The sequence below is a fragment of the Euwallacea fornicatus genome, chromosome 39, assembly GCF_040115645.1.
Source record: "Euwallacea fornicatus isolate EFF26 chromosome 39, ASM4011564v1, whole genome shotgun sequence".
Classification (NCBI taxonomy): Eukaryota; Metazoa; Arthropoda; class Insecta; order Coleoptera; family Curculionidae; genus Euwallacea; species Euwallacea fornicatus.
In genome coordinates this window covers 948,245-967,760 of record NC_089579.1, presented here as the reverse complement: position 1 = coordinate 967,760, position 19,516 = coordinate 948,245, and the positions used below count along the sequence as shown (strand labels likewise).

Here is a 19,516-nt window from a genome sequence, read left to right as displayed (position 1 = left end):
TCGACTTTAATTTGCAGCTTCAACTGACACAAATTTAACCTCACACGCGTAGTTAGAAATAATATTTTTTCCAATTTTTAAAAATTTAAAAAGAGATAAGATTCGGAGATTTCTCAATAAAACAGGAAATGAAGCAAGTTTGAATAGGTGTAACAACACTTTAAAATCAACTGAAAATCGAAAGGCGCAAATAATTAAACAAATAATCAAATAAAATGGAGCCTAAACCCATTCAAAAATTGGAGCAAGAAGTTGTGAATAAAATTGCTGCCGGGGAAGTAATTCAAAGACCCGCAAATGCCTTAAAAGAGCTCATAGAAAACAGTTTAGATGCTAAGGCCACTAATATTCAGATCACCGTTAAACAAGGAGGGCTCAAGTTGTTACAGGTTGTTTATTATGAGCCTTTTAAATCCTTAATTGCTCTAGTATCTTATACGTCACGTTAGCGGTCAAACGTAGCCAAAAATACTGTAATTGTAGAGCATCAAAAAAATAGCATAAGTTCAAAAATAGTTTTGTTTAGGATCACAGCCAATGCACTAAGTGAACATCACTAAACTGACACATGCATTAGTTGACAGTATTAGACTTAACGTTAAGGCACGTTAAAGTGGGATAAATTGCTAATTTCCTAAAGTTATATTTTAAATCTCATTTTTAATTCATAAAGGAATACAAACTATTTACTTTCAAATTTCACATGTTACTATTTATAGGAAAATGAATGAAAGTACTGACAAATCGGAATATTCACCGTGCTCCAATAGGTAAATCATTCCATGGAAGAAAAGATTTTTATATTCCATAATCTGTCAGAGAATGCCTAGGCAGTTAAGGGTCAAGTCCTTGGTTTATACATTGATTAAGACATGTTTTATGATAGTACATTTGTTTCCAAGTCTTTCTTATTGGATAGATTTTGAGTCTGTTGAACAGATCTGTTCAAGTGCGTTTCTCTCAAAGCAAGTTAAAAAATGTATCATTTTAATTGAGACAGATCCAAGACAATGGAACTGGAATTCGCAAGGAAGACTTTGAAATTGTTTGTGAGCGATTTACCACATCAAAAATCAGAGAATTCAAGGACTTACATAAAATATCAACGTACGGATTTCGAGGAGAAGCATTGGCCAGTATTTCTCATATTGCTCATTTACAAATAACCTCCAAAACTGCTAAAGATATCTGTGCTTATCAGTAAGTTGCTCGTGTTCAACCCTGTTACAGTGCAACAGCAATTTAAACAAATTTTAGAGCAGAGTACTGTGATAGCAAATTGAAGGCGCCAGCTAAACCTATAGCTGGCAATAGAGGGACTATTATCACAGTAGAGGATTTGTTTTATAATATGAATGTTAGGAGACATGCCTTAAGATCGGGGGCAGAGGAGTACCAAAAGATTTCTGATGTGGTAAGCAAGTATGCTATTCACAATGCCACAGTTGGTAAGTTTCTTTGGAGTTCTTGTATGTTTGTATGTGTTGTGATTCATTTAAGGGTTTGCCCTAAAAAAACATAGTGGAAGCAACGATCTTAGAACACCCGAAAATTCCAATCATAAGGAAAATATAAGGCTTATTTATGGTAGTTGTATAGCTAGGTATTAATGACTATTAACACTTTAAGAGTATAAAATTTCATTTGTCGTTTCAATCATTTCAGAGAATTAATAGAATTTGAAGCGGAAGACAAAAATTTACAGTTTAAATGTACAGGTTATATCACAAATGTGAACTACTCAACTAAGAAGTTTCAGTTTTTGCTCTTTATAAATCATCGCTTGGTTGACTCTCAAAGTAAGCGTCTTCAAAATTCTGTCAAATTCACCATGTTTTAATTTAATTTAACATTTTAGGTTTAAAGAAAAGCATAGACTCGGTCTATCAAACCTATCTGCCAAAGAACAGTCATCCTTTTGTGTATCTAAGTTTACAACTGGACCCGAATAATGTGGATGTAAATATACATCCCACAAAACATGAGGTGCATTTCTTAAATGAAAGCCAGATCGTTGAGATAATCACCAATGATTTGGAGCGTAAATTGTTAGGATCCAACAGTTCTAGAGCTTTTTATACTCAGGTTGGTTAAATTTAGACTCTTGTTGTGAAAATGATAGCGGAAAATTTCAGTCGAAACTTCCGAATTTGCATTTTGATACCAGGGAAATGTTGGTTAGTAATGAGGTCCCAAAGAAGCAAAGCGAACAGCCTAAATTTATGGTTTGTAGAGTATCAATTGGAAATTGTGTGTAGATTGATAGAGAGTATTTTAGGTGCGAACAGACGCAAATATTCAAAAATTAGATAAATTTTTCAGTATAAGAGATAAATCAGAATTAAATGAACTCCAGGAACAGGTCAAAGCAAAACCTGCAGCAAATATTTCATTAACTGAGGAAGAATTTCAGAAACATCATGAAGAATTTTTAAAAAGGCAAGATAATTTTGAAGATGAATGTGCAGATAAGTCCTTTGCACTTTTTGAAGATGTTCCAATAGGTAACTTCTTTGATTATTAAGATAATTGACTGAGGCAACATTTAGACGAATTATTCTGTAGAAATTGATGATGCTGCTTTAAATTCACGCAAAGAGAAACATGCAGAAATATCTACTGAAAACATAGACGTAGTACAACCTGCGCAAAGTGATGCCGAAAATAATAGAAGGGAGGAGAATTTAGACATTCAGAATACAGTGATTGAACAAAATAAAATTATGATGAAGGATGAAATTGGTGCCTCGCAAGAAGCAAAAAAATGTGAAAAACCATTGAGTAAGCACCTCATTAGGAAAATTACAAGGTATAAACAAATATCATCAGTTTCAAGTCGGAATATAGTAATTGTGCAAGTGAGAGAAGGATCACAAAGATTTAATATACCTCCGACAGAGACCAGTAAAGTGAATTGAAAAACTAGTGGCTGAAATAGGCAAGGTCATTTCATTGTTTTGGCAAATCTCACCATTTCAGAATTTTAATTGTTATAAGTTCTAATGATGGATTAAATAAGTTTTGAATATTTATCCATTTTATAAATGATCGTACATTTGCTTATTATAGCTTAACTTAGTTACGTCATTAATGAATATGATAATTTGAATTCGCTGATATTTGTCTATGATCTTTTGGTGGGTCTAAGACTGAACCGCCAATACTGGTTGTAGCTTCGAGACGCAATAGAACGATATCGGAAACTAAATAAATTACTCGTTGCAGGTAAAACGTGTAAGGAATTTCAATTTTAAGGCGTAGATTGATTGCATTGTCGTTTTTTTTTATTTATTTATATTGGGATTTTTCGCTCTGATACTTGAAAACGATCGTCGAGAAGATAGCGCAATCGATACTAATCCAAACAATGAAGTAGAGACGCCGGCCGAAGTGATTCCGCCCACTTTTTTGTTAGTCTTTCCAGACTGCATGTTAACCCTTGTTCAGTCCTTCTCGCACTTGCAGAATTCCTATATTCCGATTTGAACTAGTGATACTTGTGTAATGTATAAGCGTTTCTCAATTACTTTTCCAAAGATATATTCCGAAAGTACAATCGGACAATATACATGAGTACTATTTCAGGGTAGAAACAAAGTTAACTAGCATTTTACAATTAAGAAAAGCCATAGAGGAAAACTGTCACCGAACTTTAAGAGAAACTTTCGCTCAACACGTGTTCGTTGGCTCAATCAACCCCAAACAAGCTCTCATACAATTTAACTCGCAACTCTTACTGTGCAACACTAAACTCATTCTTGAAGAATTATTCTATCAATTTATTTTATATAACTTCCAGAACTTTGATTGCTATAGGTAAAAAGCAGACACGGATAGGAAGCTTAACGCTGTGTTAGTTGCTTGTAGGTTTGATAATTCCAAGTCAATTAAAGAACTAGTTTTATCAGGCCTTGATATGCCTGATGTTGGTTGGACCGAAGAAGACGGCCCGAAGGAGGAATTAGCTGCTCGGATTAGTGAGATATTAATCGAAAAGGGGCCGATGCTGAACGAGTATTTCTCACTAGATATAGATTCAAATGGGAAATTAAAAAGCCTGCCGATTTTATTAGGTAGGAATTTAATTGATTCATATAACATTTAACTGGTTTACCGTTTGCAGATCATTACGTACCAGATCTGTTGTCATTATCAATGTATCTAATTCGATTGACGACTGAAGTCAACTGGGAAAGCGAAATGGAATGTTTTGAGTCTTTCTCAAGAGAAACTGCTTTATTTTACTCAAACGTCTCATCGGACACGAATGATAAAGGGGAAACGTGGAAGTGGATAACTGAATATGTTTTGTATCCGGCTATAAAGGAATTTTTCATACCTCCAAAGAGTTTTGCAGAGAATGGAGCTATCTTGGAAATAGCTAATTTGTCCAACTTGTACAAGGTGTTTGAGAGATGTTGAAGTTTTTAAGTTTTAAAATGCTTTTTTCATGTAATTATTTCTTTTGAGTGTTTTTTGATTTTTCAATATATTTTTATTTTTGGATGTTCGTTTATCTACGTGGACCGAGGGTTTATTTACGTAATATACGCGACCTTGACGCTGGCTCAGATGCGGCAAAAGTGGGAGGATGAAAGCGAAAGTCCCTAATGAAACGTCAAAGTTTTCTCTCCAACCGCACTTTTGTGTTGATTTTGATTTGAAATATATAAAGAAAAAATGTATAAATTGTTTTACATTTTATTGTTCGTTATTTGTGTAATTGTAAGTAATTTTCCGTATTAAACTAAACGTATTATTAGATAAAGATTTATTTTTTGCCAGAAATAGTTTAAATTATGAATTTTTAGCGTTTGCACAGAAGTAGGCACAATAAACGTGAAGTAGTAATGTTACACGTAGAAATTCGCGAGCAAACTGTTTGCGAACTTGCGGATATACGCTAGAAATTTCACAGTTAAACGCATTATTGAAAAACGTATATTTTCCAGTTATTAAGCAAATTAACCAATTTTGAACATTCTAAACAACCAAGATTGTTAGCCAGGATTGAGAATACCATAGAGAAGGGCAATTTCTCTTACTACTATGTCCGAAGATATGGGCCTGTTATTCTCAACTTAACAAGTCTGTAAGTTTACCCTCGTACGTGTCACTTGAACCCTATAATATTATTTAATGTTTACAAAGGTTTGGAGATACAGATCTGTACATCTCGGACACAAACATGTATCCTACATACGTTCCTGACACATATGTTCTGCATTCGGCTACTTGTGGGGAAGAAATTATCGAAATTCCAGAAAGGTAAGGCCAAGTATTTAAACATGGATATACCTATAATCTTTACGTTAGGGCCAGCACTCACTTTGCTACCAACACTGGAATTCATATAATATGCTTTCAATTGTAACAGTTTCAAGTCGTTTTTGATATTTTCTGCCTTCTTTTTGTTCACAGTAAGTATTCTAATCTTTACATTCTGTTGCTTGGTTTATGTAATTTGGTTCAACTCCGTAATCTGTGTTTTAATTGATTCTGTTACTTCACCCGTGTGTCCCTTATGTCAATGGAAACTATTTATTTTTAATGTATTTAAAGGAAGAACTTTACTTCCTCCACATTCCTATCAACTTACACCTATTTTTACTTCAATACTTTTCAGCAAACAAATTATTAACAATAACAATAATACTCTTTATTTTCAGACCCTAAGGAATATATATATTTATATACTTACTTGAGGTGATGTTTCCCGTTTCACCAATAATTCACCAAGTCTTGATTATACAAAGGAATAGAATTAACTTAATATATTTTTTTATTTTTAGCCTTCCGTCTCCACTCTTAGTGGGCATATATGGATATGCAGACTTCAGCTTTTTTGTTTTGGATGTGTATGAGAACCCTAATGATCCCTATTCATATAAACAGTGGGTGACAATTGAACAAAATAACAATCACTACGATCCTTCCATAGAAGGAAATGAAAATAGTGATAATATAAATAACAAAAATGCGGAAATCCTAAAAAAGAACTCTAAAAAGAAAAGGAGCAAGACGAACTCTAATATTCCAAGCATATTTTCAGTGTTGGAGGTTCTGCAAATGATATTTTTATGAATGTTGCTGTTCATGGATAACAAAATATTATCGTTGAAAGAAATGTGATACAACAGTTATAAGGAGGTGATTTAGTTTTATTATTGTATTATTTCTGACACTAGTCATAGTAGGAAAATTACTCTCGGTAACTGAAATCTTTCTAGTCTTTATAAAATAAATAAATAATTTGTTTTAAAATTTAGTTCTGAATAATTCCCATTAACGCTTACAGGGGTCGTACTTCTTAATAATAATTTTCCATTTACTGTTCTTATCTTTCTCAGAGCAAGGATGGAAACAGAGGAAATTCCAATACTGTTTGGACTGGAAAGGTTGTATCCAACGAAGCAATTCGGCGTACATTATGCAAAAGCGGATATCATGGTACAATTCCAAGAAAGAAACCCTACATTAATAAGATGAACCGCCGCAAACGACTTCTCTTTGCCTAAGAGCGTATGGACAAAGATGGAGAGCTTTGGAATACTGTAATTTGGTCGGACGAAACAAAAATTAATCTTTTTGGGCCCATGGAGCGTGGAGGAAGGCCAATGAAGACAATAATCCACGTAATACAGTTCCAAGTGTAAAACGTTGAGGTGGCCCTCTAATGATTTGGGGCTGCATGTCACCAAGAGGAGGAACTATTGGTGTTGTGGAACATGTTACGGATAAACAAGGCTTTGGCGAAATTTTGAAGTGAAGAGCACAAAAACTAGGTATGCCCAGGGCTTTTGGATTTCAACAAGACAAGAGCCCCAAGCAGACGGCTCTGCTTAACGGAGAGTGGCCGATTTGGAACGTTCCAAAGTTGCTCGAGACACCACCACACACAATCGATTACACGAAGCTTGAAAAGAACCAAGACGCACGACCTGCTAGAAAGCGTCATCTGAAAAATCAGGAAAAGAGAAACTACATGGACTATTCTATGACGCCGGATCCATAATGTTGTTCCGGACTCGAGTCTTTCCCAAAGCCCTCCTTCACACACCTAATTTACTAAATGTTCTGTTAGTGACAGAGCGTAAATAGTTTTAAATTAAAAAAAAAATAAAATAAAAAATAATAAAAAACATTAAAAAAAATTAATTAAAAAAATAAAAAATTAAATAAATATAAACAAGGTTGAATTCGAAAGCACAAATCGAGCGTTTTAGTCAAAAAATACGTGTGTCCGAACAGGACTGTTACATACTGTATCTAGAGCGACATCCAGAAAGGCAGCGACCGGGAAAAAATTACTTTTCGCTGCTTCGCGGAAATTTAGCCGAGTTCGGAGTGTTTTCTAGGTTCAGACAATGAGTTAAATCTTCAAGTGAGAATCGTTGGAAATTATGAGTGTGTTTAGTGGAAATTGGGATTAACAAGACAGGGATGCAGCGACCGACTTCACTCGCAAACGGCTGAAGCACTACTGCGGTACGAGCATCGATAAAGATTAGAAGAAATATTTCCCTTTTTCTGTGCACGTGAATCAGCTCGGTGCGTACACAACGTGAGTCAACCCATGCCGAAGTCATTATCGATCTATTACTACTTAGATTTTAGATTTGCGCATTTGATTTGTAATTTGGTAAATCCCACAAGAATGAAGTGGAGATTTCACTGGTGACAAATAAAATGTTAACGCCTTCGGAAAATATTGAACAGCAAGGAAATCAATTTTTCAGTAGATTCTAGAGAATCCTTCTACATCGATGAGGACCATCATCCAGAAGAAGTTAACGCATCTCATCAGACAGTGACGAAAACACTTGCGTCAACCGCTTGAATAACGTTCGGTTCCAGCGAGATGGTGCCCCGTCACGTAACTCTAGGAGAGCAACAGATTATTTGCTGGAACCATTTCCAGGGGGACTCATCTCAAATGATGGAGACGTACGTTGGCCGGCACGCGCACCGGATCTATCCCCATCACATATTTGTTTATGGGGAACTGTGAAAGGCCTCGCTTACAAGTCTGTACCCGCTGGTATTAACGAGTTGCGAAGGAACATCATAACCACTTTGAGGACCAAAGCAAGAAGAAGAGATGTTTTAACATCAACGCACAACCTAAAAAGGCGCATGCGGCTGCGCTTGGGAGCGGATATTTTCATTAAACGGCAAGCCCAAATTTTAACGCATCGTCGTAATCGGAAAAGAAGCTGAATCCGAAAATGTGAAAATCCAAGATGGCGCCCATAAGAAAAATAAAGTTGATGATGGTCCCGGAAGATCGAAACGTCGGATTTCAAATTTGACACTGTCATGTTGTCGGAACGGAAACCGCTTGAAAAATTAATAATGCTTTTGGTCTTGATACTGCTCAGGGACGGGTGGAACAACTTTGGTTTAACAAGTTTCGTGGCGGAAATAAAAACCTCGAAGATCAAAAAGGTCGCGGACGGCCACCGGTAATCGACAGCGACCAGTTGAAGGCCCTAGTCGACCCAAAACCCCCGTACAACTATTAGAGAGCTTGCGGAAGAATTGGGCGTAACTCATCCAACAGTTCTTGACCATCTGCAACAGCTTTTGAAGTATCGTCGGCGTTCATTTTGCTCAACAAAAATGACCCCTTTTATTGATTGCATTGTGAGGTGTGACGAGAAATGGGTCCTCTACGACAACCATCGGAGTTCAGCTCGATGGTCGGACCACGATCAAGCTCCGCAGCACTTCCCGCAGCCACATTTGCACCAAAGGGAGGTCGCGGTAAGCGCGTGGTGGTCTGATCCATCACAGCTTCCTAAATCCAGGCGAAACCATCTCGGCAGAGAGATATTGTCAGCAAATTGACGACATGCATCGAAAACTACGGCGTGTCTCCCCGGCATTGGTCAACAGGCCCAATCCTTCTTCATGACAACGCTCGGCCACATGCCGGACAATCGACACCGCAAAAATTGAATGACCTGAGCTATGAGACTTTGCCTCATCCGCCATACTCTCCAGGCCTCTCACCTCCCGATCGCCATTTTTTCAGGCACCTCGACCACTTCCCACGCGAGAAATGCTTCAAAAACCAAGAGGATGCCAAAAACACCTTCGACGACTTCATGTTTGTGTACTGGACTTCACCGCTTTTTGACATGGGGACCAGATTTCGCGTTGAATTTGGAATCCTGACAGAAATCACCTCCAACAAAGCGACTACAAGAAAATAGTTTGAAAGTTGTGTCAGTTTCGCAGGTAATTAGCAAGCGAAGAACATAATGAGATCAGATTCTGATGAATTTAACCGACCCGATAATCCCAGAAAGGGGGCCTCCTTTTTGTCCATCATCACCTTCTGGTAAGCATTTCTTCCTAAAAAACTCCCTCTTCTCTCAAGCTTATTTGTCCAGATCCACCGGAGATTTTGATATAGAAGGATTATCTAATTTAAGACAGATTCCAAACGTTTAGGTATGCCCTCAAGACCTTCATGGTAGGAAGGAAACGGGACCTGGATGAATACGACCTCACCGAGCCTTTGGAAGAACACACCTCGTCCAGTTTGGGTGACACGCTAGCCAGGAACTGGACCGCAGAGATCCAGGACGCCGCCAAAAATAGAAGACCTCCCAACTTTGGAAAGGCGATCATGAAGACGTTTCGATGGAACTTAGTTCTCTACGGGATTTTATTGTTCGTGATGGAGATGGGCATTAGGTAAACTTGGCCTTTTTACGTATCTAGAGGATCAGATGAGCCTTTTGTTCTTCGGGTGTTCGTGCCTCGCTAGTGAGGAAGAATAGTTGAGTCGTCGAGAACCGCGTGGCAAACGCCCCAAAACGGTTTCTCGGAGTCTCTGGCTCTCGACTTCTCATTTGCGAAACGAGAAATTTGCTGCCAATATAATCGATCCACGGGGTACTTCCCGATGGAGAAGCGGAAATTTAAGATCGAACCACGAGGAGCGTAATTTTCCTCTTCTGTTTTAGAATGCAACAACCGATCTACGTTGGATTATTTATTCGATATTTTAATCCCAAGAACATGAGGAGCAGCGAACCGTAAGTACTCGTAGGTGACTCGAGGCACCTTAAAACCTCGAAATAGTTTTCGTATTAGACACAGCCCAAATTATATGGAGTCGCCCAGTCGTCACGAGAAAACACTTGAAAAAAATCATTTCGGGAGGAAAACGAGTTTATTAAATGAACTTTTTAATATAGAAAAGAAAATTATCGCGACGGCTTAGAATTAAAAAAAAGGTGGGAGGAGGGGGGAGGGATGGTGGGAGGTAGGAAGGGTAGAGTGAGGGTGGGAGGTAGGAAGGGTAGAGGGAGGGAGAGAGGGAGAGAGGGAGGGTGGGAGGGAAGAGGGAGAAACGTGTAAGTGGGGTAAGTGCGTTACCGCGTTCCTTCTGTTGTAATAAGAGTAAAAATATATTTGTTAACAGTTAGAAATCTTCCCATAAGCAATTTCAATCCGAGGACGTAGACGTAGCTTCGTTATTTGCGGGTTTCCCCTGCGTAGGCATATCATTAGGTAACGTTTCGACAAGGAGATATGTACAAGTTTGGTCTCACAATTAAAGTGTTTCGTTTTTTGGCAAAACATTCTATTCCGAAGAGCATGTTAGACCCCTCTTGCCCCTGGCACGGTATTATTTCTATTGTTTTTTTGCTTAGATCTTACACTCAACGTTTTTCACTTCGTCGAGATGTGAATTTTGTCTTTTTTAGAACCAACACGGTTCGGAATTATGTTAGAAAATCAAATCGAGGGAACTACACACAAGACACATTGCGGGGGGTATTAGAAGCAGTTAAAGCTGGACGCGCTAATACTTATAAATCAAGAAAACCAACAATTTTTTTACATTATAGCTTTTTGCGCAATAAAATTGTTGTATATGGGGGACCAAAAGAGGCGCATAAGTTCGGTAAAAATTGAAGAAAGTGTCTTCGTGAAATGCTGAAACACGTCAAAGATTGTGCATCTTGTGACGTAAAAAACATGTATACAGGGTTGCCCATGTAATATATACAAATGAACTTTTTCATTTTTCCTCGCGGCAGCCGTATGCTGCGAACTTTCTGAGTCCTTTGAGAAATTCCGAACAAACTCCGTGTGACGTCCCATGTCTAAGCTCAACAAGTTTAAAAAAAAAATACAAAAAAATAGAAACAATCATAGAACTATTGATACTTAAAGAAAAATAATATTGACTACTATAATCCAACGGATTAAATATTCGAATTGTGGCGTGTCGCCCTAATCTCAAGCTGAACTTACCTGAGAGCGGGCACGCCGCAATTCGAACTCCTCAAGAACTTTTTTTTATCATTTTAAAAGGTATTTGTTGGGCTTCTTAAGTAATTTTATTTTTTAATTCTTCTAGATCTTTTACTTTACGATTTATTTCAAGAACGTTCTGGACAGGGATGAAATGGTGGGGCTAAATATGTTATAGCACTCTTAAAATGGACGATTTGACAGGCGCACTCAAACCAATTTGTCTTGAACTCATATCTTGGCTTTCACCAACGCGACCGAAAATTCCCTCCTCCTTTTCCATACTGATTGTTTGTGGGCGGCTCACGTTGTTCCTGTTTGGACAAAGCGATCCAGTTTCTCCTAATTTATCATAAAGATTCGTAAAGAGTTTGGAATCCGGCTGCCTCCTGTTTGGATGCAATTGCAAGTGTGGCCGCTTAGCGCTACGTACATTAAAATTTTCTTACCCATACGCGTACGCGACGTCGATATTCGAGGAAAAGTTATTTTCACATAAGTTTTCTTAAAATTTTCGAATATTTTCGCAACACTCATTACAATTAACCGATTCAATTTGAAGTAATACGTCACTTAAGTCATTTTGACAGCTTCGCTAATTGTTTTGTTTCAATCGGGGCCATCTTGGAAAAAAAGTTGATAGTTCGCGAATCAATTGAAACGGACATAGAGACACTGAGCGTTTTAAATGTGATTTTTTCGAAGACGGCGAGTCCTATCGATTTTTAAGGACAGCGAAAGCTCACTTAACGGACACCGCCAATAAACGGACATTTGTTTAACGGACACTTTTTCACTGTCCGGGATTCGGTTATACAGAATCGCATATAAGTGACGTTGAACGGATCCTCCATTGGGCCGGCGCAGACACGGCAATTCTACACAAGCCACGTGACACGTTACCTCTCAAAGAGAAAATTTACACAGTGGAAACGTATAACAAGGAGAAACTTAATATAAGAAATTTTTCAAAACGATTTGATGCAGGAAACACATAAGCTGCCGGAATTACGAAAAGCAGAAACGAATTATTATACGAGTGGCATTCTAATGGTAACATGCGTATGAAACGAAACTTTACAAAACCAAAGGGCTTAAATATCGACAGACTTTGTTACGATTGATTCGTAAAAGGAAAAAACAAGGGGATTCTTTTGTCAGATAAATGTAGAAGACAAGGGAGTAATTTTTTTTAATTCAATATTTTTAGGGCCCTTAGGTCGACTTAGATATCGCGCAAAGTTTGGGATACGTAAATTTCAGTGGGTCATCTGGGTGGCTTGAAAAAATCCAAAGTTTCAAAGCCCTATTTGGGAAGGTCGAAAGCGTCAATTCAGGAACGTGGAACGTTTTTTTAAACAAAACGAAGGCATTGATGAACTGATGATTATTCATTAAGAAATATCTTTGGCGCAGGCGCAACGGGCTTGATTTTTGCGCTTTCCCGGGCAAAAATTTAAGGTTTAAACCATAGAACTGCACCGGTACAAAGTTGCCTAAAGGAAGACTTCTTATTCAGCATTGCGTCAACATGGATGAAGAAAAGGAAAGGTTGGTGGTAATCGGCAAATCGCAAGACCAAAACCATTAGAAAATATTAATGTGGATAATTTACCTGTTAAATGGAAAAGTAATAGGAAAGCTCGGATTACATCTGTTATAATGGAAAAATGGTTAAGAGATTTTGATAGAAGAATCAGAGCAGAAAGAAGAGAATTTTTGGTTTTTTTGAGACAACGCGTGTTCTCATCCTAAAGACGTTCAACGAGTTTTTCTACCATCAAACTGCGCGTTAATGGTTCAACCTCTGGATCGGGGCATCACCTAAAATTTTAAACCTTTTTAAATATCAGTTATGGTTAAAAATTTATCTTCGAGAACGGAATCTGTTGATAGTTCTCAGGGCTTATTAAAATTCCAGTGTAGATGCGCTGGATGCTACTTATTTTCTCAAAACTGCCTGGCAAAATGTAACAGAAGGCACTATTGGAAATTGCTCCGCAAAGCTGGGATAACGCGGGAAAATGTGAAAATAGAAAACGGAGGTGCTGCAGTAAAAGAAGATACATCCTTGTCTGTTTTATCTGAAATGTTGCTAAATCGTGAAGCTACAGGGATTAGCAGCAGTAATTCGGATGACTTTATCGCTATTGCCACCGGCTTAATGTAAGAACGTAACGGCGAAGCCTTTACTGTTGATTCTGCAACGTTAAGAAAAACTACGTACATTTCGGATGGCCCGGATGCAGAACTGGACATCAGTGACCAGACAACTCCCCAAAGTTATCAACAAGCTGTGTGTAGGATCATTAATCCATAATTCAGTTGACCATCGACATTTTCGTGAATTTATGTATTCGTTCTGTCCATTTCACAATACCCATGCTTAACGACATTATGATAAGACGATTAGAGTGATGATCTGGTGCCCAGATGTGATCAAACGGGGGCGAGAAACACAGGTAGCAGTTAAGGGAGTTGGAAAAAGGAAGAGGCTGACCCGGGCAGTCCCGAAAACGACGAACTGAGATGAGACATATATTTTTCTATTGAATTACTGAAGGGCACGTTGCTCTGTATTATTTTTGAACAATTTGACCATTCGAATTCTCAAGTTTCCCACTTCTATTCTCAAATATCGACGATTTGCCACCCCGAGCGTTTATTCTCCTTTCAGGCAGCATCCCCCAACGTTCTTAATGCGCGCAATTTACTACTTCTCCAAGGACCAAAGCCGCATCTCCAAGTCGGAAGCGTTCTTCTTCGCTGCGTGCATTGTGATTTGCAGCTTCGTGTCAATGGGCATCTTCCATCCCTGCATCATGGCCGCTCTGCATGTAGGAATGCAAATTAGGGTCGCTTGTTGTTCTTTAATCTATAGAAAGGTAATTTTAAGGTGTTTCAAAACGCTTCGTTAACGCACGGAATTTGCAGGCTTTGAGGATAAAACTCACGGCCCTGGGAGGGGACACTGTGGGTAACATAATCAACCTAATGTCGAGCGATGTTAGCAGGTTCAATGTGGCCCCATTGTTTTTACATTACTTGTGGTTGGCGCCCCTCCAGTGTTGCCTGATCACTTTCTTAATTTATCTAGAAATAGGGGTTGCCGCTGTTTACGGAATGACGGCAGTGTTGATGATTTCACCACTGCAAGGTGAGTCGATTTAGGAATTTTATTACTATTTTTTCGTGATGCGGAATTGCTGCAGTTTTAATGAGTTTGGGCGCGTCGTACCTCAGAGTCCGGGCCGGGGCGAGGACCGATGCTAGGGTGCGGCATATGAACGAAGTAATTCAGGCAATTCAAGTGATCAAAATGTACGCCTGGGAAAATGCCTTCATTGGAGTGATTAACAGACTGAGAAAGTGGGATTTCAAGCCTGGGATTGAGGCGTTTTAGTAATTTTTCTCTGCAGGGAGGAGCTGAAAGTGCTGATGTTGACTTCGTACATTCGAGGAATCACCATGTCATTCATAATGATCACCGCAAGGGCCGGCATCTTCCTGACTGTATTGAGCTACGTCCTGTTGGGGAATGACATAAATGCCGAACGAGTTTTCGTCATTGCAGGGTACTATCTAGTTATTAGAACCACTTGTGCGGTATATTTTCCTTTGGGACTGAATGCGGTAATCCTTATGTCGGCTGCAAGTCACTCTGCCAAATGAACTCGTTAAATATTAGATAGCAGAAACTAAAGTCTCGATACGAAGGATTCAGGAATTCATGATGACGGTGGAGGTGGATGTGGGCGATCGCAGCATTTTAGATCCCAACCTTGAGATCGGCACCTTGCCCGGGGAGAGGTCCAGACCGGCATCCATTTTGAAGAAAGAACGTGACCTACAGAACACCACTGATTCTTTAACCGCTGCTGATACGCATCGTGGTCCTGAGGCCGCGGGAGCCGTCCTCGAGCAGGAATCTTCCGCGAAAATTGCGAATGGGGCCCATATTTCCATCTTTCATGGAAGCGCGAAATATGGTAAGAATGAAGTCTTTCTTGGATTTTTCGAAGCGATTTTGCTAACTCCCCGAACATTTCTCGGAATTGTTCAGAGGTTTAAACCGCAATGGAATTATCTCTGGTGTTGAAATACAGGGCGTGCCAAAAAGGTTGTACCGAACTTAAGAAGGTTGTAGAAAATGGCGCAATGAACAATTTTTGCACGAAAACCACTGATAGAAATAAGCCATTTTGGCTTCAGTTTATTTTTATCCGCTATGTAATTTTAGTTCGTCGACAGCAAGAGACTTCGACAAGTTCAATTCATCTTCATTGAAGATACCACAAGAAAAAAATTAAATTTTAAAATGACGATCTCCCACCTGGCTACATAAATTCGTTCTTTGGATCGTTCAATCGCGCCCCCATTTTGTACGATGCGTGGATCCCGTTCCACGAGGGGCTACCGTCACTCCTCCGAACAGGCCCTCTTGGCTTGATGCAGGAGTTTGTCGCGCCAACTGCTTAACGTAATGTCGAGAGGTAAACTCGAACGGACTTAAATCTGGATTTCGTGCTGGCCATCTGAAAGCAAAGTCGGTTGTTTGCTGTGCTTTGCAAAAACCATCGGCAAGAACGGCTAGTAACCTTGCAGACTTGCACTCCTTGAAAGCGCCAAGGGCGGGAGGGCTGCTCGTTAAGTACCCGTCATGCAGTTTGACGGACAGGTTCGTTATTGCACGCGTGCTAGTTGTGGGTAGTTCATCAGTTTGGTACGAAACCTCTTCATCAAAGACGTGCAGGCCGTGGATGTCCGGCTCCTTCGGCCGGTTTAAAACTGCCCAATCGACCGTGGATCGTTGGAAGCGGATGTCGGGGACTCGGATAAGGGTGAGGAAAAAGACGCTCAGCTTCTCTAGCATCGCACTTCGCTTCCCAGTGAATCAGATGCATGTCTGTATGCTCTTCAAGCGTAAATGAAAACACTTTCGCAGTTGCCGCCGAAGAAACCAATGTGAAGCACGTAATTCACTGCAGTTGCTATCCAAATCAATTATCAACAACGTCGAGTTTTGGCAATGCATTTGATAAACTTGAAAAAAAAATGATTATTTTTACTTTGTTCACCTGAATGTCGTAGCCTTTTGCGCAAAAGCGGCCCCAGAGCCAGAACGACTCATATTTTATTAGGGATTTTTGTGTAAAATTGTTGACCGCAGTGCGTCCCACAACCTTTGTAAGTTTGGCACAACTTTCTCGGAACACCTCGTATATCCAATTTCTGTTAGGCGAGTCCCTCTGTTTGGAAAATATCAACACCCGAATGACCAAGGGACAACTTATCGCTATAGTAGGGACAGTAGGATCGGGGAAGACGTGCCTACTTAATTTGATCTTGGGCGAATTGGAGCCTTTTACCGGTAAACTGGTAATCTCGGGTGTTGTCTCTTATGCCTCGCAAGAACCTTGGTTATTTGCCGGTAATGGTCACACCTCTTTTGTTCTCTGTTTAACCTTAACTTACCACAGGTACAGTTCGTCAGAACATACTGTTCGGTAAACCATTCAACCCGGAACGCTACCATCAAACAATAAGGGCTTGCGCTCTGAAAAGGGACTTTTCTCTTTTGCCCTATGGCGATAGGACTATGGTCGGAGAAAGGGGAACCTCCTTAAGCGGCGGTCAAAGGGCCAGGATTAACTTAGCCAGAGCTGTATATAAAGAAGCAGACATATACCTTTTTGACGATCCGTTATCTGCGGTGGATATTCAGGTGAAGTACTAGGATAATCCCGGAAGCATCCGATCTATCGCTTGAAGGAAAAACAAATTAGAAAATATGTTATTTCCCCACATGGTCCCGGCTCAACGTGGCTTCTATGCCTTAAGCAATACCTCTATTCAAAAAACCTTTTTTTTCCGAGGAGGGGGAATCTTCTTAAGACACTCGGCTCGGTCTTCGGCCGGGTAGCGTGGGATTCGACCGACCATTACCTTACCCACTAGACCCACTTCCCCTCTTCTGCCCCTCAGCATTTCATCAGGACTTCCTCGGACTAGGTACGGGCACGGCTCCGCACCCTACTCTTCTTCCTCTCGTTCTCTCTCACAATCTTGGCCCTCGAGATCCTCTCTATGAGGCCACGAATATCATCCATGTCTCCTCGCTCTCCACTAGCTCACTCCCTATGGTACTTCGGTTCAGGTCGAGCCCCCCGTCCTTGTCTCGGCGCGACAACTCTCCCTCTCTGGACACCTCCACAGAGTGTGCTCCGGTGTGTCCTCCCTTTCGCTACAAAACGGACATTTCGCACTTCTCTCCACTGGTTTCCGCTTCAGGTATTTCCCGAACACGCCGTGTCCGGTGAAAACCCGAGCTAACACGTATCTACTCGTACCAGTCGCGGACCCGGGGTACGCAGGTCTTTATCCAACCCCCGTACTTCTCCCAGTCCCGCTCCCACTCGGTCATCACCCAACCTGAGCTAACCCCATTAAATTTTGCCGAGTCTTTTTTAAACACTCCGTATATTTCCTTATTCTTTCTGTTGACTGTAGTGACGTAAGCATTTTTCGTTGGAAGTGAAATTCCTCAAAAATTTCGATTTCTTCCAAAACTCTTGATTGGATAAAAACTGTTTTGGGGCAAAAGCAGGTTTGTTTCCAACAACAAATCGGAATGGGTCAGAACGACGTGGGGTTTAGATCAACGAAGTTGATCTTGATTGGAACCTGAAGATGACTTCGAATCGAAACAGTGATAATATCGAAAGTTTCATCCCTTAACGCAACCTCCCCTTTCTTGAAACTTCTTTTCCTAAAACTGGCAACTCGAGGACATTGACGTGACACGCTTGAAAACCTCATCCCGTGGGTCAAGTGGGGCACTTCTGGGACTACCCCCGTAACAATTGAGAATTTCATCTGATATGACGATTAGAAGTTCCTGACGGCCCTTAACGAGAGATTAAAAATTTCGAGGGTTCGTGGCAGCAAAGCGAGCAGTTTCTCGTAAAATTTCCTCGAGTTTCCCCAAGGGATTTCACTAGTTCAGGAAAATCGAAAGTAATTTTTGGATTCAGGTCGGGCGGCAATTATTCGAAGAATGCATGCTGCGACACCTGAAGCACAAGATAGTGGTCTTGGTGACGCATCAGCTTCAGTATCTACGTAGAGCTGACAAGATCATCGTTTTGAACGAGGGCACGATCGCTATGCAAGGGACTTACGAAGAAATGAAGAAGAGTGAGGAGAGTTTTGCCCTATTATTCGAGGAGGCAGCTACCCTTGCCACTAGCCTGCCTGAGGAAGAAAAGGAAACTGAGAAGATGCTGAAGGCTATCTCCCACACCAGCATTGCGTTTAATAGCATTGTCGATATTGAGGGTTTGAAGGTGCGTATCCACTATTTTCTTCAGTGGTTTACCATTGGAATTTTAGCCTGGACGAAGGGCAACTCCAGAAATGCGCTCTTCTGGGGCAGTGGCCTTCGGTAATTACAAAGAGTACTTCCTCGCCGGAGGCAACCACTGCCAGATATGTCTGATGCTCCTCCTGTTCCTGGGGTCGCAGACGTTGGCCAGTTTTGCAGATTTCTTCTTAAGCCTTTGGTATTTTAGGCAGCTTCGCAACTAACTTAGCCCCCATTTAATGTGCTGGTTCAGGGTAAATTTGGAAGAACGAAGAGGTTCCAGTGACCGCTCCAAAGGGCTTTGGAACCACCTGGATAGAGGGGCGTGCATAAAAATCTACGCAATCATCACGGCGGGCACAATCGCAATTGTGGTCTTCAGGAGCGTACATTTTTTCTCCATTTGCATCCGCGCTTCTTACCGGTAAGGTAAAACTCCAAAGGGTGCCCACAGCGTTGCACCGGCCCCTACAAGGGGGGGGGCGCGTTGAACGCTTTTAAGGGGAACTCCCCGTTTCAGTCAGGATAGCAAAATAACTGACTGAGCTGCGTTTCGATTTTGATTGAACCTCCTTTCGGGAGCACCCAGTTTGGCCCACCGCGTGAAGGACGCCTCGAATCGTCGACGCGACGGCGTCAGGTACCTTCAGAGGGGGAAAGCGGGTTGAATGGGGGCAAAATTGTAGTTTGTGCGGGGGCCGTTTTGCATTTTTCTACGTTTGGAAGATTCGAATTACTTCCGGAGATGCCCGAAAGGGAAATTGCAATCCACGAGGTGGGCCGACGACAACGAAACGGTTCAAGTTTAGAATTCTCAATTTAATTAGAAGGAAAAGCGCATGAACACGTCAATTTTCCCGCCGGGGAGGAAACCTT

The 19,516-nt window shown here is 40.6% G+C and overlaps 3 protein-coding genes across 6 annotated transcripts in view; all 3 read left to right on the top strand.

Annotated features, from left to right (window-relative positions):
* The first annotated feature begins 12 nt into the window (after positions 1-12).
* On the top strand, positions 13-6,264 carry LOC136349708 (DNA mismatch repair protein Mlh1-like). Of its 3 annotated transcripts, XM_066301431.1 has the most exons (16): positions 13-389; positions 1,001-1,200; positions 1,258-1,448; positions 1,501-1,603; positions 1,666-1,799; positions 1,859-2,085; positions 2,136-2,225; positions 2,279-2,504; positions 2,566-2,809; positions 3,586-3,816; positions 3,868-4,073; positions 4,124-4,404; positions 4,953-5,092; positions 5,152-5,268; positions 5,317-5,420; positions 5,793-6,003. In XM_066301431.1, the coding sequence occupies exons 1-15, from the start codon at positions 216-218 to the stop codon at positions 5,372-5,374; spliced, it is 2,622 nt and encodes an 873-aa protein (XP_066157528.1). In that variant the 5' UTR covers positions 13-215; the 3' UTR covers positions 5,375-5,420; positions 5,793-6,003. The 3 variants fall into 3 exon arrangements, with proteins under 3 accessions (XP_066157528.1, XP_066157527.1, XP_066157529.1); XM_066301430.1 differs by lacking the exon at positions 5,317-5,420 and having other exon boundaries at positions 15-389; positions 5,793-6,264; XM_066301432.1 differs by lacking the exon at positions 5,317-5,420 and having other exon boundaries at positions 252-770; positions 5,793-6,264.
* Positions 6,265-8,622: 2,358 nt separating this feature from the next.
* LOC136349638 (histone-lysine N-methyltransferase SETMAR-like) lies at positions 8,623-9,218 on the top strand. The gene is made up of 2 exons (XM_066301318.1): positions 8,623-8,766; positions 8,811-9,218. Exons 1-2 carry the CDS (start codon positions 8,623-8,625, stop codon positions 9,216-9,218), a joined length of 552 nt encoding a protein of 183 aa, XP_066157415.1.
* The window catches only part of LOC136349647 (ATP-binding cassette sub-family C member 4-like), a 33,030-nt gene continuing 22,146 nt past the window's right edge, over positions 8,633-19,516 (top strand). For both annotated transcript variants that reach the window (XM_066301331.1, XM_066301330.1), the window contains exons 1-13: positions 8,633-9,346; positions 9,460-9,705; positions 9,978-10,049; positions 13,955-14,162; positions 14,212-14,434; positions 14,490-14,646; positions 14,697-14,910; positions 14,966-15,266; positions 16,517-16,708; positions 16,758-17,002; positions 18,312-18,623; positions 18,670-18,839; positions 18,894-19,064. In XM_066301331.1, coding sequence (XP_066157428.1) covers positions 9,267-9,346; positions 9,460-9,705; positions 9,978-10,049; positions 13,955-14,162; positions 14,212-14,434; positions 14,490-14,646; positions 14,697-14,910; positions 14,966-15,266; positions 16,517-16,708; positions 16,758-17,002; positions 18,312-18,623; positions 18,670-18,839; positions 18,894-19,064 — 2,591 coding nt within the window. In that variant the 5' untranslated portion in view covers positions 8,633-9,266. The remainder of the gene's footprint in view (positions 9,347-9,459; positions 9,706-9,977; positions 10,050-13,954; positions 14,163-14,211; positions 14,435-14,489; positions 14,647-14,696; positions 14,911-14,965; positions 15,267-16,516; positions 16,709-16,757; positions 17,003-18,311; positions 18,624-18,669; positions 18,840-18,893; positions 19,065-19,516) is intronic.

Coding starts and splice junctions, on each gene's coding strand:
- LOC136349708 (XM_066301430.1), top strand. CDS start 216: ATGGAGCCTAAACCCATTCAAAAATTGGAGCAAGAAGTTGTGAATAAA. Junction 2,226..2,278: donor GCGAACAGCCTAAATTTATG/GTTTGTAGAGTA, acceptor AGAGTATTTTAG/GTGCGAACAGACGCAAATAT. Junction 2,505..2,565: donor TTTTGAAGATGTTCCAATAG/GTAACTTCTTTG, acceptor ATTATTCTGTAG/AAATTGATGATGCTGCTTTA.
- LOC136349638 (XM_066301318.1), top strand. CDS start 8,623: ATGACCCCTTTTATTGATTGCATTGTGAGGTGTGACGAGAAATGGGTC. Junction 8,767..8,810: donor TGCACCAAAGGGAGGTCGCG/GTAAGCGCGTGG, acceptor TCCTAAATCCAG/GCGAAACCATCTCGGCAGAG.